The sequence below is a fragment of the Limulus polyphemus genome, unplaced genomic scaffold (assembly GCF_000517525.1).
Source record: "Limulus polyphemus unplaced genomic scaffold, Limulus_polyphemus-2.1.2 Scaffold6366, whole genome shotgun sequence".
In the NCBI taxonomy this organism is placed as follows: domain Eukaryota; kingdom Metazoa; phylum Arthropoda; class Merostomata; order Xiphosura; family Limulidae; genus Limulus; species Limulus polyphemus.
The window spans coordinates 1-14,742 of record NW_013671976.1 but is presented as its reverse complement, the minus strand read 5'-3'; the positions used below and the strand labels follow the sequence as shown (position 1 = coordinate 14,742).

Here is a 14,742-nt window from a genome sequence, read left to right as displayed (position 1 = left end):
CCAAAGTCTCTTCCTGTATTTGAGCAGCCTGTCTTGCAGCTTGTGCTTGAAGTCTTCTTCTGTTTCAGCTGCTATTTGTGCTTGCATTCTTTTAGCGGCAGAAGACTTTCCATAGAAAGGGCGTTTCTTGGGCGGTATAATCACCTGTATCACTAAACAATAATTTGCAATTCGCAAAGTTACTAAATCACTTATGAAACCACTTAGCACTATTTAAAGAAAACTGTTTTTGGAAATACTGAATTGACAGCAAGCTGATCTGAGTGTCTCCCGCCATAACGCTTTCTGTGTGCAAAACGTGCTTATGTTTGTTACAAAAAAATGTATTACAAAAAAATGGCGCCATAATCATTAATTGTCAGTTTTGTCATTAAATACTACACCAAATACAAAATAAATAGCACCATTAAATTTCTTGTAAAAACTGGTTATTATGAAGTTATTTTAAAATTTGTAAGTTCAACCGTTTGGTTTCCTATAGCGAACAAAATAAACAAATGAACAAACTTCCTCTTATATATATATATAGAGATGTCAATAATTAACTTCTTTGAGTAGTCTCCGACAGGTGCAGATTGGCCCACCGGAACACCTGGCAATTGCCCGGTGTGCCGGTACATTTGACACATTCTTAGAAATTGAAGCAGTATGCTTGTTTGTTTGTAGTTATGCACAAAGCTACACAATGGGCTATCTATGCTCTGCCCACCACGGGTATCGAAACCCGGTTTCTAGCGTTGTAAGTCCGCAGACATACCGATGTGCCACTGGGGGGCAAGCAGTATGCAGCATGTGATATTGCCCAGACTGGCCCTTTAATGTCAATTCTCCCCTTAGTCTGAGAAGGAGACTTGAAAGGCCCTTCATGTGTGGTCAGGTGAAAAAGTCAAAGAATTAATATGAGTCAATAATTGACTGGCTAATTTATTTAGTTTGCATTTAATAATCTTAAAACATTGTTAAAAGTATTAATGGTATTTGACGACCACTTTTGGTGTTGCAAACATTACTACAATGTTACAAAAGTGCATCAATGAACTACACTAGAAATTCACAATCAAATATCAAATTGATTACTGCCATTTTTTCAAATACTCCCGATACTTTTCTAAATAAGCTTAATTGTTTGTATGTTTGTTATGAATTTCGCGCAAAGCTACACGAGGGCCCCCATGTTTGGTGTGACGGGGATTCGAACCCGCGACCCACAGATTGCGAGTCGAGCGCCCTAACCACCTAGCCATGCCGGGTCAAAAAAAAAGAAGCTTAATTTTATATCAAGTGTATTGTTTTACATTATAGGCGAGTTCCCTGTATCATTAACAATAAGCTTTTATAAAATGTCTATTTTCTTTTTAAAACAATGTAAATTTAAATAATTACAATCATTTTATTGAGAAGTAGAGTAATTTATATTTTTATATAATAAATCTTTCTTTCTTTTTAATATAAATAATTTTCACCCACTGTGTGAGAATATGGTTGTTAAAAGAAAAAAAACAAACCTAGATTTTATTTGAACTACTAAGTGAGTTGTATGTGAAACTGACTTTCTCTTTTGTTGCAGCTAATAGGCACATAAAGGAAAACATTTGTGAAAAATTTTATTTGTCAAGTGAGGTTTGCTTAGTTTATTGTTTAGTTGTAATTAAGCACAAAGCTACACAATGGGCTATCTGTGCTCTGCCCACTACGGGTATCGAAACCCGGATTCTAGCGATGTAAGTCCGCAGACATACCGCTGTGCCACTGGGGGGCTTTGTTTTTGAATTTCGCGCAAAGTTACACGAGGGCTATCTGCGCTAACCGTCCCTAATTTAGCAGTGAAAGACTAGAGGGAACAACTAGTCATTACCACCCACCGCCAACTCTTGGGCTTCTCTTTTACCAATGAATAATAGTATTGACCGTCACATTATAACGCTCCAATGGCTGAAATGACGAGTACATTTGGTGGGATGGAGATTTGAATCCGAAACCCGCAAGTTGCGAGTCGAGCGCCCTAACCACCTAGCAAAGAAATAATGGATAAGATGTGACTGAGATAAAAAAATAAACACTTGTCTACAGCAAAGTTCGAACCTTAATTTTTAGTCTATGCAATTGCTGTTCCACTTATCTAATTATGTCTTTAAAAAAATTATTTATAATTTACTTATGCTTTTTTTCGTGACCCGTTACCGCAAAAAAACACACTTTGGGGTTGTGGGTACGTTATAAAAATAAGTCAGATCCCACTATACGTTCTGACAACAGTAGTCCAAAAGTTGGCGGTGGGTGGTGTTGACTAGCTGCCTTCTCTCCAGTCTTTCACCTTAGAATTAGGGACAGCGTAAGTAGTTCTTGCGCGAAATTCAACAATAAAACCTTACTTTTAGAAAAATAAATTACAAACTTTTTTGAAAGAATCACGAGAACAGCTCAAGATAAGTCTTGATACTGCTATTACTAAAGAGTGGGGGTACTTTTGGAAATAACATTTGTATAATCGTTCTCTATAAAACATCACGCAATCTTTTGATCTCAAATCACTTGCTGTCCAGAATGTGATAAAAGCTGTTTCTATGTATTAACAACTTCCGGATATCACATCGTGTTTGGAAGAACAAAGCACACAGCCGAATTTCACTTGAGGCTATACACTGTGTAGAAAAAAATGTTAAAACAACCAACTTTCAGATATCACATCGTGTTCGGAAGAACAAAGCATATAGCTGACTTTCACTTGAGGCTATACACGGTATAAAAAAAACATCAACAAAAAACTTCAGTTAAATAACAAGACATGGCGTTACAATGGTTTATTTGTTTGTTTGTTTTAATTTCGCGCAAAGCTAATCGAAGGCTTGAGGGACGGCAGGTAGTCAACACCACCCACTGCCAACTCATCGGCTACTCTTTTACCAACGAACAGTGGGATTGATTGTCAGATTTCAATACCCTTACGGCTGAAAGGGCAACTATGTTCTGTGACGGGATTCGATCCCACGACCCGCCGATAGCGATTCAAATGCCCTAACCGCAAGGTTATGCCGGTCTTGTTTGAATAGCTACAACAGAAGTTCAAAGTTCAAACTGAAAATAAAACAATTATTGCGGGCTAACAAAATAATAGACAAATGTGTTGCCTTACGGACAATCTTTGTTTTGTATTTTACACAATCTACGTATACATAACAAAATTAAACATACAGACATTAAACATGGTTCTCTTCAACATATCACCAAAAACTTATGACACATTCTGTTACTGTTTTTAAGGACCTCCAGTGGCACGTCTGCAGACTTATACTGCTAAAAACCGGGTTTCAATACTCGTGGTGGTAAGAGCACAGATAGCTTTGTGTTAAATAACAAACAACAACTGTTTTGAAGACCGTATTCTCAAGATATGGCCCTCAAGTTTAGTTGTGTCTGTAAGACGACACAGTTTGAAACAAATTCAACGATGATTTTACATCTAATTCATACGCATACATTAAATTGATCTCGATAAACTGCCCTTGTGTGGTTAATCAAACTTGAACAATGCTTCTTAAGTTACATGTAAAATGACACTATGCTAAAACGAAACTTAAACTGAACAAACTGTGCTGAAAAAACAGACACAGACAAAAGAAAGAAAAACAGAACTGCAGCCGTAGTCTGTGTTTTCTGTGAATTACATATATACTCTGTTGTCGAGGGCACTGCGTTGTGATTTATATATACACTTGTTGTCGAGGGCACTGCGTTGTGATTTATATATATACATTTGTTGTCGAGGGCACTGTGTTGTTGATTTATATATACATTTGTTGTCTAGGGCACTGTGTTGTTGATTTATATATACATTTGTTGTCGAGGGCACTGTGTTGTTGATTTATATATACATTTGTTGTCGAGAGCACTGTGTTGTGATTTATATATGCATTTGTTGTCGAGGGCACTGTGTTGTTGATTAATATATATATATACACTTGTTGTCGCGGGCACTGCGTTGTGATTTATATATATACATTTGTTGTCGAGGGCACTGTGCTGTTTGTCGTCGATGTTGTTATTCCAACTATTAATTAATCGAAATTAGAGTATCCTATTACCATTATTTTTTTATATTGTAACTATCCAACTAATCAAATATTAATAGTATATTTGTTGTTCAGCACAAAGCTATACAATGGGTCATCTGCGCTCTTTCCACCTGGAATCGAACCCCGGGTTTTAAGTCTGTAAATTTTCCGCTAATCTACCGGTGTCCGTGCTGTTGATTTATGTATAGTTTGTTGCCAGGGGTGATTGTTTCGGATATTCAATCAAAGCTACACAAAGGCTATTTGCGCTAAACCGTTCATGACAGTCTAGAGCCTGTGTGGGCAGCCCATTGGTCATGTGTGGCCAACTCGTAGAATCATCCCTAGTGTAGCTTTGCGCGAAAATTCAACAAACAATACTATGCAACAATCTGGAGTTCGGATACTTCCAGAGGATAAAGTGCAGGTAGTCTATTGGGTATCTTTGCGCTAAAATAAACGAATCCAACAGTAGAATCTGACATCCACCCGTATAACACACACGCGGTCCTAAAGCGCGATTTTACGGCATCGGGACAGAAACCGTGGACTCTTGGATTCACAATTCCGTACACAAACTACTAGGCAACTCCGACCAGCTACCGAGGAAACTGTGGTGATGGTTCATACAATTTAATATTGTGTCGTTGATTTATGTTATATATTCTGTTCTGAGGTTGTTACTTTGTCATGATTTGTTGACACTAGTCAACTATTTTAGTTTGTATTTGGTACGATAAATATTTGTCCATATTTAAAATATCAAACTTATAATAAACTTTCTGATTTCATTCAGGGAATTTCGGTACAGTTTAAGTGGTAAAGTTCTATAAAAAAATTAAAAATTGCTGCGTATTCTGTACAAGACGGTTTAAAACGCCGAAGAGAATTGGTTTGAATTTCGCGCAAAGCTACACGATGGCTATCTGCGCTAGCCGTCCCTAATTTTACAGTGAAAGACTAGAGGGAAGGAAACTAGCCATCACCACCCACCGCTAACTCCTTGGTTACTATTTTACCAACATATATAGTGGGATACAACGTCACATTATAACTCTCCCACGGCTGAAAGGTTTTGTGGGGCGGGGATTCGAACCCGCGACCCTCAGATTGCGAGTCAAGCACCCATGCCAGGCCCCGTATGGAAAGTAAAACTAATCAGTACTGTAAAACAATAGATCTTATAAGAACAACGTAGTTCTTATAACATTCTGAAGTCCAATGAATTATTTCTTGCACCAGATGGCGTAACAGTTTTCAAACTGAATGAATAATTCGAAAAACGGCGAGACTCCTACATTTGACAGAATATAGCAATTCTTCGCATAAAAAATTTTTGAAGTGTAGTTAAATTAAAATACGAAACCAAATTAACTAACATAATTTACTGGAGATATATTATAAATCATACAATTCGAAAATATCTTTATACACTTTTAACTGATACCACATTTCACAAGTCACCTGTATTGGACAGAATTAAGGCATCATCATCATCATCATTATTGCCCTTACTCGCATAAGTTCTCACATGCAAACTGCTAACAGACGTTATTATTGTTTCATGTAAAAATAACACCGTGTACGTACTGCAACTCCTGCAGCAACACCGTGCCACAGAAACACTAATAAGAGTTATTATAATATTTATTTCAAGTATTTTCACCAAGTCTGATTTATCAAAATGTTCATGTCAAATATGTTCACCAAATTAGGTTTATCAGAACGATTATGTCAATCAAATTAGATTTATCAGGATGTTTATGTCAGGTATGCCCATCAAATTAGATTTATCAGGATGTTTATGTCAGGTATGTCCATCAAATTAGATTTATCAGAATGTTTATGTCCACTCCAAGCAGTCAATTTAATAGCTCTACAGCATTGCAGCATACCCCGAAAGAGTCTCTGGGTGTAGTTTACGAGACTGATCCTGAGAGAGAGAGAGAGACTAGGTATAGCTTACGTGACTGATCGTGAAAGAGTCTGAGGGAAGTTTACGAGACTGATTGTGATTAAGGCCCGAGGGCTGTTGTCCCCCATTCTGATAATACAGTTAGAAAAAAACGACCTTTGCACTCCAGATAATCATAAGAGAACGTTAACTTTTACCGACGTTTCGTCTGCGGTTTCTTTAGGGCTAGTACATGAAGAAGCCGCAAAGGCGAAACGTAGGTTACAATAAATGTTCCATTACAATTATCTGGAGTGTAAACGTCGTTTTTCCCCCTTCTAAATTAATTATGAAAATGTGCAAAACACCCCCCCCCCACCCCACAGTATGACCTACTAATTCTGAAAGACAAGAAAATTTGTCATCCATTCTATCAATGAGGTGTTATTCAGACGATTCAGTGTGTCTAGGAGATGAAGAACCCGAAGTTGGTTTCATTTGTGTTCTATGGGCTGAAGTTCGGACAAAACAAGGAAGAGAATAGAACAAACAATGCAGTTAACATACAAATAATTCAGTTGCAATTCGATTGATATATGTTCAGTTTTGATTTTAGTAATTGTTACCATTTTATAGTGTATATTTAGTCTATCAGAAGTATTAGTAACATTCACGATTACTTGGTATTTTAATCTCTGACCACTCTATAAAAATGACCATTTCACTTCCCGCCCTTCTGGACTCAACACGCCTAAACGTCACGGTTCGGGCAGGAAGTTGGGTTCGCGTGATATCCGGTCGTTACCCTAAGGTGGATGAAAGTATTCGTACGTTACACATGCAAACACATATACATAAATTACACTGAGGAGAGGACTTATGCCGGTCATGGAGAACCAGGCGAATCCAGTTGTACAAATTCAAATACAATAGTCAAACTCTAAAACATTAGGGTTAAACATGAATGTCTCATACAGTATAACTCGAATGTGAAAACTCTTTAAATATTAGTTATGGGATTTAAGATTTTTTGGGAAATCTCATAATTATTATTATCATCATAGAAAATACAATGACGATCATAAAAGTTTACAAATATAACCTGGAATTAAACGGTTATCAATAGACGGGGATGAGAAACAGACAAATATAACCTGGAACTAAGTTGTTATCAATAGACGGGGATGAAAAACAGACAAATATAACCTGGAACTATGCTGTTATCAATAGACGGGGATGAGAAACAGCCAAATATAACCTGGAACTAAGCTGTTATCAATAGACGGGGATGAGAAACAGCCAAATATAACCTGGAACTAAGCTGTTATCAATAGACGGGGATGAAAAACAGACAAATATAACCTGAACTAAGCTGTTATCAATAAACGGGGATGAAAAACAGACAAATATAACCTGGAACTAAGCTGTTATCAATAAACGGGGATGAAAAACAGACAAATATCACCTGGAACTATGCTGTTATCAATAGACGAGGATGAAAAACAGACAAATATAACCTGGAACTAAGCTGTTATCAATAGACGAGGATGAAAAACAGATAAATATAACCTGGAAATAAACTGTTATCAAAAGACGGGGATGAAAAAAAGAATAAAAATAACCTGGAACTAAGCGGTTATCAACAGATGGGGATGAGAAACAGAAAGTATGTTGTTTTCATATCGTATAGTAGAGATGTTCAACTCTTCTACAGTAAAACTTGTAATGTTACGGTGAATAAGTTTCGTCATCTTCTGTTAAATATATATAACTAAGGTTCGCCTTCTTTTCGATGTTTATTAACAAACTGCAAACATACGCAGTTACGAAGCTATGTTACAAACATCGAGTGCTACCAGTTAACCACCATCTATCTGTAACACTTTGTAAGCAGTTACATCTTTTAGATTTTTGTTTTTTCAGCGATAATTACTTGATGAAAAAATGCGTTATTTTTATCGATATATATTTTTATAATAGCGAAGAAGCCATCGAACGTTCTGTATAACAATTAACATGACAGAATGTCAAACTCCACCCATTGTTAAAGGCAAGGTTCAATACCTGACGTAAAATTATCTCATTCGAATTTTAAAGCTAAGCAAGAACTCCACTTTAAAATTATATGTTTATAACCTGTCTTACTCTTAATAATGTACAAGAGGCAAACTTGTCGAGAGGGGTGTGAAAAGTTATCACTATCAGTGTTAGCAATCAGAAGAAGCAAAAACACTGAGAAACGTTAGGCGTCATAACCAGCAGACACGAATGTAAGAAAAAAAGACAATTTGAAGGTATATTTTTATAATATTTATAAGTTCATAGAAGTTAAATTATTCCATACATTCATGTGATGACTGACATCGTATATGCCCGAAAAGTGCACTTGACTCTACATTATATTTAAATACACTTGTCAAGTTTGTAGAGTGTTGTTTGATCAAAAGGCATGACACTATGAATCTTAATGAAGAAATGCCTAGATCAGATTATGTGTTAGTAAATTCAATATATATAATGTACGAAATGTCAGAGGAGCCATCCAGGATCGTAATCTGGACTGATCTCATGTGAGGTCAGGTTAGGCATCACGTTCCTCGGGTCATATGTAAAACCGTGTTCTACAGGTAGTGGTAATAGAGGCTAGTAGCCTTGTTCCTCATTTACTTTGTAAGTTGTGTTATTAATGTGTCATGTACTTTTCATAAAATGTTACATATCATGCTATTATTGCAATAAATAACCTAAACGTGTTTTTTGTTGCTGTATTACTTTACATTGTGTTTAGTATTAAAAAGTCAACTTTTTTTTTTAGCCAAAATTGTGACTTTTTTCCTAGCGAGAATTCTGACGTTTTTCCTGTGACTTTTTTTCAGGCCAATGCATGCTATCTATCCACATATTCATTTTCGCACTGGATTTTGTTTTAAAAACGTCAATAACAAAAGTTATGAAACTAATTTCGCCGCATTTTATATTTCAATATAAGTAAACTATATCAAAGTATATACACATATAGCTTGGGCAATACAAACTGTTCGGACTACTTCATAATTAAACTTTAATTAAAAGTCTGGAAAGTTAAAATTAAAAACAATTTTTATTCGAACCTGATTTAAAACGGATATCCACATAATATCTAAGATTCCCTTTTATTTTTTATATAAATTATCAATTTAAATACTTAGGGTTTCACTAACCAAAATCCCAGTTATCAGTTGTCACACTTTTACAGCTTAACTTAGTTAAACTTTATATTAATTTGATGACATTTGATTTTTAAGTTTAGCAGCTTTCTGGACTGACCGTGATATTACGTTTGTAGTCATTTCCTGAGATCGCGTGTGTTTTGACTTTTCATGACTCACCTCAGTCATATATGCGTGGTTATTTCCCATGACTCCCACGTCCACCTCTTGACAACTTTCAAACCTTTCTCGCTTTATCTCGATCATGATGTGTTACTTATCGCACGGTGAAGAGTTTTCAATTCATCATAAGTTAACGTTGCACCTTTTTTCCCGTTACGAAACTAAACAAAAACGTTACACGACAACACGAGAGAAATTTCTACAATTCGAAATAAAAAAATAAATATTCTATACGATGCAGCCGTAGCGCACATACACGTACGTTTGTACGTATATGACGAGCCTTCCCAACACGTGCTACTCCTACAAGCCGAAGTCACTTTGATCTCAAGTACCGTGTTCTATCACATCCTCCCTCACTCTGTGTCTATCTGACGAATCCTTACTAATTATCAAGACATTAATCCTCATTCTTCAAACACGGTAGCATCATAAACCCGCTCCCAAGTAAAAACTCCATCAGTCCAAGCTTAACAGCCCCCAACTGCGCGAGGCACTGGACTGCGACCACTTGCAGGCACCAGACACTCGTGGGAAACTGATGCCTTGCTGACATCGTGGGAACAATAAGCACATTGCTGTTCCATTCAGTGTCCGGGCACCCCTCCAAACCAGCTGACGCTCAAACAACTTCAAACTTCACGTATTTAATTCGTGAGCGTGTATGTGCGTGAGTGCAGTTTGTATGTACGTATATATATATGCAACGCCCACCCAAGTAAAATCATGGTAATTAAGTTGCATATCGCCACGGCTTTAAGCTTAACAACAAGTTGAACAAAAATTTATTATTTACATCAGGTTTGTCCAACTAGTAACGGATCACAAAGTATTACTTATAATGAATGAAAGAAACAAAAAAAACCTATCACGGTTTTATTCATGCTTATTGGTAGTAAACACCCAAGTAGTCCAGTAACAGTTAACAAAGATTAATCAACTAAGCCTCAAATCATAGGCCCTAAACATACATCCTATTTTTGGGTTCGTTATTTCAAATTGTTGTTTGGTAGGTTAGACCGGTTCAAACTGGCTCGCGAGCCGCCAGTTCAACAATCCAGATATAGATATAAAAATCAAGGACGTTTTATGAATAGCTTTATAAACAAGCATATTTTAGTAGCTTTTCTAAATAATTGGAGATGACCGGACAATGCTTGAGAGATAGTTTGAACAACAATTCTGTGAAGGAAGGACTGCTAGACTAAAACAAGATAACAGCTGATGCTTGAGAAACGGTTGAAGCAACGTCAGATCAGGTTCTGGGAAGGAAGAACCACAAGAAAGTTTAAAATAAGATAACAGATGTACCAGGTAGTACTTGAAAAACGGTTGAAGCAACAGCAGATCAGGTTCTGGGAAAGGAAAACCACAAGAACGGAGTTTAAAACAAGATAACAGATGTACCAGGTGGTGCTTGAAAGACAGTTGGAGCAACCTGTTGGGTTCTGGGAAGGAAGAACCACTAGATCGGAGTTTAAGACACGATAACAGCTGTACCAGTTGGTGATTGAGAGACAGTTGGAGCAACCTCAGATTGGGTTCAGGGAAGGAAGAACCACTAGATTGGAGTTTAAAACACGATAACAACTGTACCAGATGACGCTTGAGAGACAGTTGAAACAAACTCAGATTAGGCTTTGGCATGTTTTATATATTAATTTCGGATATTCACGCAAAGCTACACAAGTTAGCCGTATCTAATTTTAAAATGATTGACTAAAGGAAAGGCAACTGGTCAACAATTCCCACCGCTACCTACCATGTTCTCTCGAAGCGACAATCCGACATGCTAACCACTAGGCTACGCCCGGTCATCTGAGAAGGAAGAACAGCTAGGAAGAAACCAGTTTTTTTAGGTGAAGAATGGGTTAATTCAAGAATCTATACATTAGAGCCACTCACATGGTTGACATCAGATCAGAACGAGACAGATAAAATTCTTATTCAACATTTCAAGGATGAAACTGCATCTTCAAAAAGAAACTATTATAATCTGAAATCCTTGGAATACGCCACGGTTTCATAAAATGTTGAGAGAAACAAATAAAATTTAGAGAAACAGTAAAATACCAAACTAATAATCTTGATGATCTATATTCTGTTTCTAGTGAATACGTCATAAAACAGGTGGTATTCTATTTATTGTTTCGGTTACTCACTGTGAAGACGTCACAAAAGAAATGATATCCTATTTATTGTTTTAGATTGAATATTCATATACAGCAGCTGATCATAAAATCACTCACATAAAACATTACAGTTGATAGATAATAACTGGATGTAAAATTGAAAAAAATAGCACATTTTTATCATTTAAAACTGACGAAAATTATTTAAACTTCCTACTGGTTAATCTTATGTTACGTAGTTCAAGAACTTATGGGTTAAAGTAAATAAAAATTTATAACAGTATTTCAACTACACTATATTTGCTATGTGTAGCGCCGACGAGACCTTTCGCCTAATACCATGACTCGTCATCAGAACGGCTACGTCACAACAGACACAGTATTGATCGACTTATTACCGATTTAGGTACTGTTATAACGAGCTGAGAATCGACAGTTTTTTACCTTGTTATGCCAAGGGTTATTTGTATTTTTTTTTCAACTGATGGGTAAAGTTCCCTGTGTATTTATTGTTACTTTCGGTTTGCGCACACAACCCTCTCCTATAACTGTTCAGCTTCCTAGTATATGTCGCACACCCGGTAATTTCGCGAAGAAAACGACAATTACTTTGTAGTCTTCTACAATCATACCTGGCGAGTGTGCGATGCTATACGGGAAATATAATAAGAAAAGGTGGTTGATAAAAAATAGATTTTTCAATAATGAAATTATAAAGAATTATGGAAAACATGTCCGATAGGCCCAGAAAGATCACTAAAACTTAGTAGCAGTAAATACGAGTTTTATGTGTTATATTCATAACTGCTCGTGCGTACTTAAATGCTTGTTAACAATTATTTTTTTATAAAGAAACAGATGAAATTCTGCTTAAATTCTTCGTCTCTACACTTATTTTATAAAATAATTTATTGAATACCGTAAGCTACAAGAAAAGTACACCATAAAAGACCGACCCTCCCCAGAAAGACGGTATCTGAGGTCGAAAGGACCGAAACAGGGACTGATTTTACCAAAAATTTAGAAACCAAGACATCCCCTCTTCTAATAACATGTTAGGACAAACAAATCATCTATATTACATAGAAACAACGCGACAGAGTTGGTAGCTTGTATTAAAAGTTAATCATATTTTACAAACCCAATTCGCTAAAAATAAACTAGTACTGTCTAATGTTGACGGAAGTTTACCTTCTTGTTCCAAAACGTTTTAATTAAAACAGATCATACAGTCGTCGATTAGATTCTGTCCACACGTCCGTGTCCACTCTAGATTCTGTCCACATGTTCGTGTCCAGTTTAGATTCTGTCCACATGTCCGTGTCCACTCTAGATTCTGTCCACACGTTCGTGTCCACTCTAGATTCTGTCCACACGTCCGTGTCCACTCTAGATTCTGTCCACACGTTCGTGTCCAGTCTAGATTCTGTCCACACGTCCGTGTCCACTCTAGATTCTGTCCACACGTTCGTGTCCAGTCTAGATTATGTCCACATTACTAACAACAATGCATATGAAACTTTAACCTTACTTGTACTGAACCTTGGTAGTTTGTTACAGCTCTATAGAATCACTCATGTTTTCCAGTTACATACTGTGGTGTTCTGTCCTGTGCCACAGTGACACTACTTACCTAAATGTCGTAATTGGAGTACTTATAGAAAATAGTCAACTTTGTTACTTGTTTAAAAACACAAGATGAGTAAAAGTTTTGTTTTTTTTTAAGTAGAAATGCTTAAAAACAACAATGTAGACTTACAGACAAAATGTCCACTTTAAAGCTTTATTTAAAAAATGATTTATTGTCATTGTTTTAAGCTGCGGGTTGTAGGTAGCTACGCGATAACGAAACATTTAAAGAATCAAAAACTTAGTTTTAAAAACTTTGCTTTAATATAACGATTAAAATAAGAAGCTCTATATTATTTCTAAATTCTGTCGATTTCATAACTTTTTTAATTTCTTTAATAGTTTCTTTGTATGTATGTTTCATTGTTTAAATTTCGCGTAAAGCTAGCCGTTCCTAATTTAGCAATGAAAGACAGCTAGTCATCACCATCCACCGCCAACTCTTGAGCTACTCTTTTACCAACGAATAGTGGGATTGATCGCCTCTTTATAACGCCCCCACGGCTGAAAGGGCGAGCATGTTTGGTGGGACGGAGATTCGAACCTGCGACCCTCAGATTGCAAGTGAAGCGCCCTAACCACTGGGCCATGTATATGTTTGACTTTAATATTAAATTTTATTATTATGCCAATTGTCGTCAACAGAGACTTAAAAAAAAAAACAGTCAACATTATTTGTATACATTAAAAATAGTGAGTCAGAGCAATACGCAATACACGAGGAATAAACAAAACCAAAAAAAAAATAGTATATAATAATTTAGCAATAAAATGAAAACTGCGAATAGAAGCGACTCATTTCCTCCTCTGTGCCTATTGGTACAGTCACCTTCCCGGCTTGTGTGGCACATTGGAGCATATGTCACTCATTTCGCTCAAGAATGTCCGCCCCTTACCTAAGCTGTTTTTTAATCATTTGTTGCTGGTTCCCACAGAAGCCGATTTCTGTTCGCATTACGTGTTGTCTCCTCATCACCTGAACTATACCACTTCGCGCGATACCGAGTGACTGTTTCCTGCACGCGGCACGAGCTAGCAAGAAGGTATGTCGACGTCACGTAACGATTAAAAAAAAAGCTCTTTTCACATGAGAACCTCCGTTCTTGCCATTCCCACATGAGTATAATATAGTGATATTCAGACGAGCCATAACTAATAAGTATAGCACCGCTGATGGTTACATGGTTAGCCGGCATCTGTTCCATCGTCATCCAAGTTGGCATTTTTAATATGAAACTAGGTGGGAACACACACAGCTTCCCACACCCTCATCATTACACAGACCAAAGTCAAACCATGTAACTATCATGCATGGAATGATGTCTCACAAGCTTGATTAACTTCGCCAATCCCCCCCCCCCCCATTCATTCTCCCAAACTGACGACTCCATCTTTCCGCGTTTGGAAATTTATACTTTTTTCACTAGTTCTCAATTCTATACGTTCAAGATAAAACCGCTTAATTTGAGTGGTTCTATAGTTTAAAAGTAAAATCGCTTAATTTGAGTGGTTCTACATGTTCAAAGTGAAATCGCTTAATTTGGGTGTTCTATACGTTCTCAAGGTAAAATCGCTTAATTTGGGTGTTCTATACGTTCTCAAGGTAAAATCGCTTAATTTGGGTGTTCTATACGTTCTCAAGGTAAAATCGCTTAATTTGAGTG

General features: G+C 36.7%; 1 protein-coding gene across 2 annotated transcripts in view; it reads right to left on the bottom strand.

Moving 5' to 3' along the window:
* LOC106473647 (recombining binding protein suppressor of hairless-like) overlaps positions 1–9,788 on the bottom strand; it is a 43,850-nt gene extending 34,062 nt beyond the window's left edge. Inside the window, exon 1 of one of the 2 annotated variants that reach the window (XM_022402052.1) lies at positions 9,315–9,788. In XM_022402052.1, the coding sequence (XP_022257760.1) occupies positions 9,315–9,401 (87 nt within the window). In that variant the 5' untranslated portion in view covers positions 9,402–9,788. The remainder of the gene's footprint in view (positions 1–9,314) is intronic. The other variant, XM_013934328.2, reaches the window with a different exon arrangement.
* Positions 9,789–14,742: the final 4,954 nt, after the last annotated feature.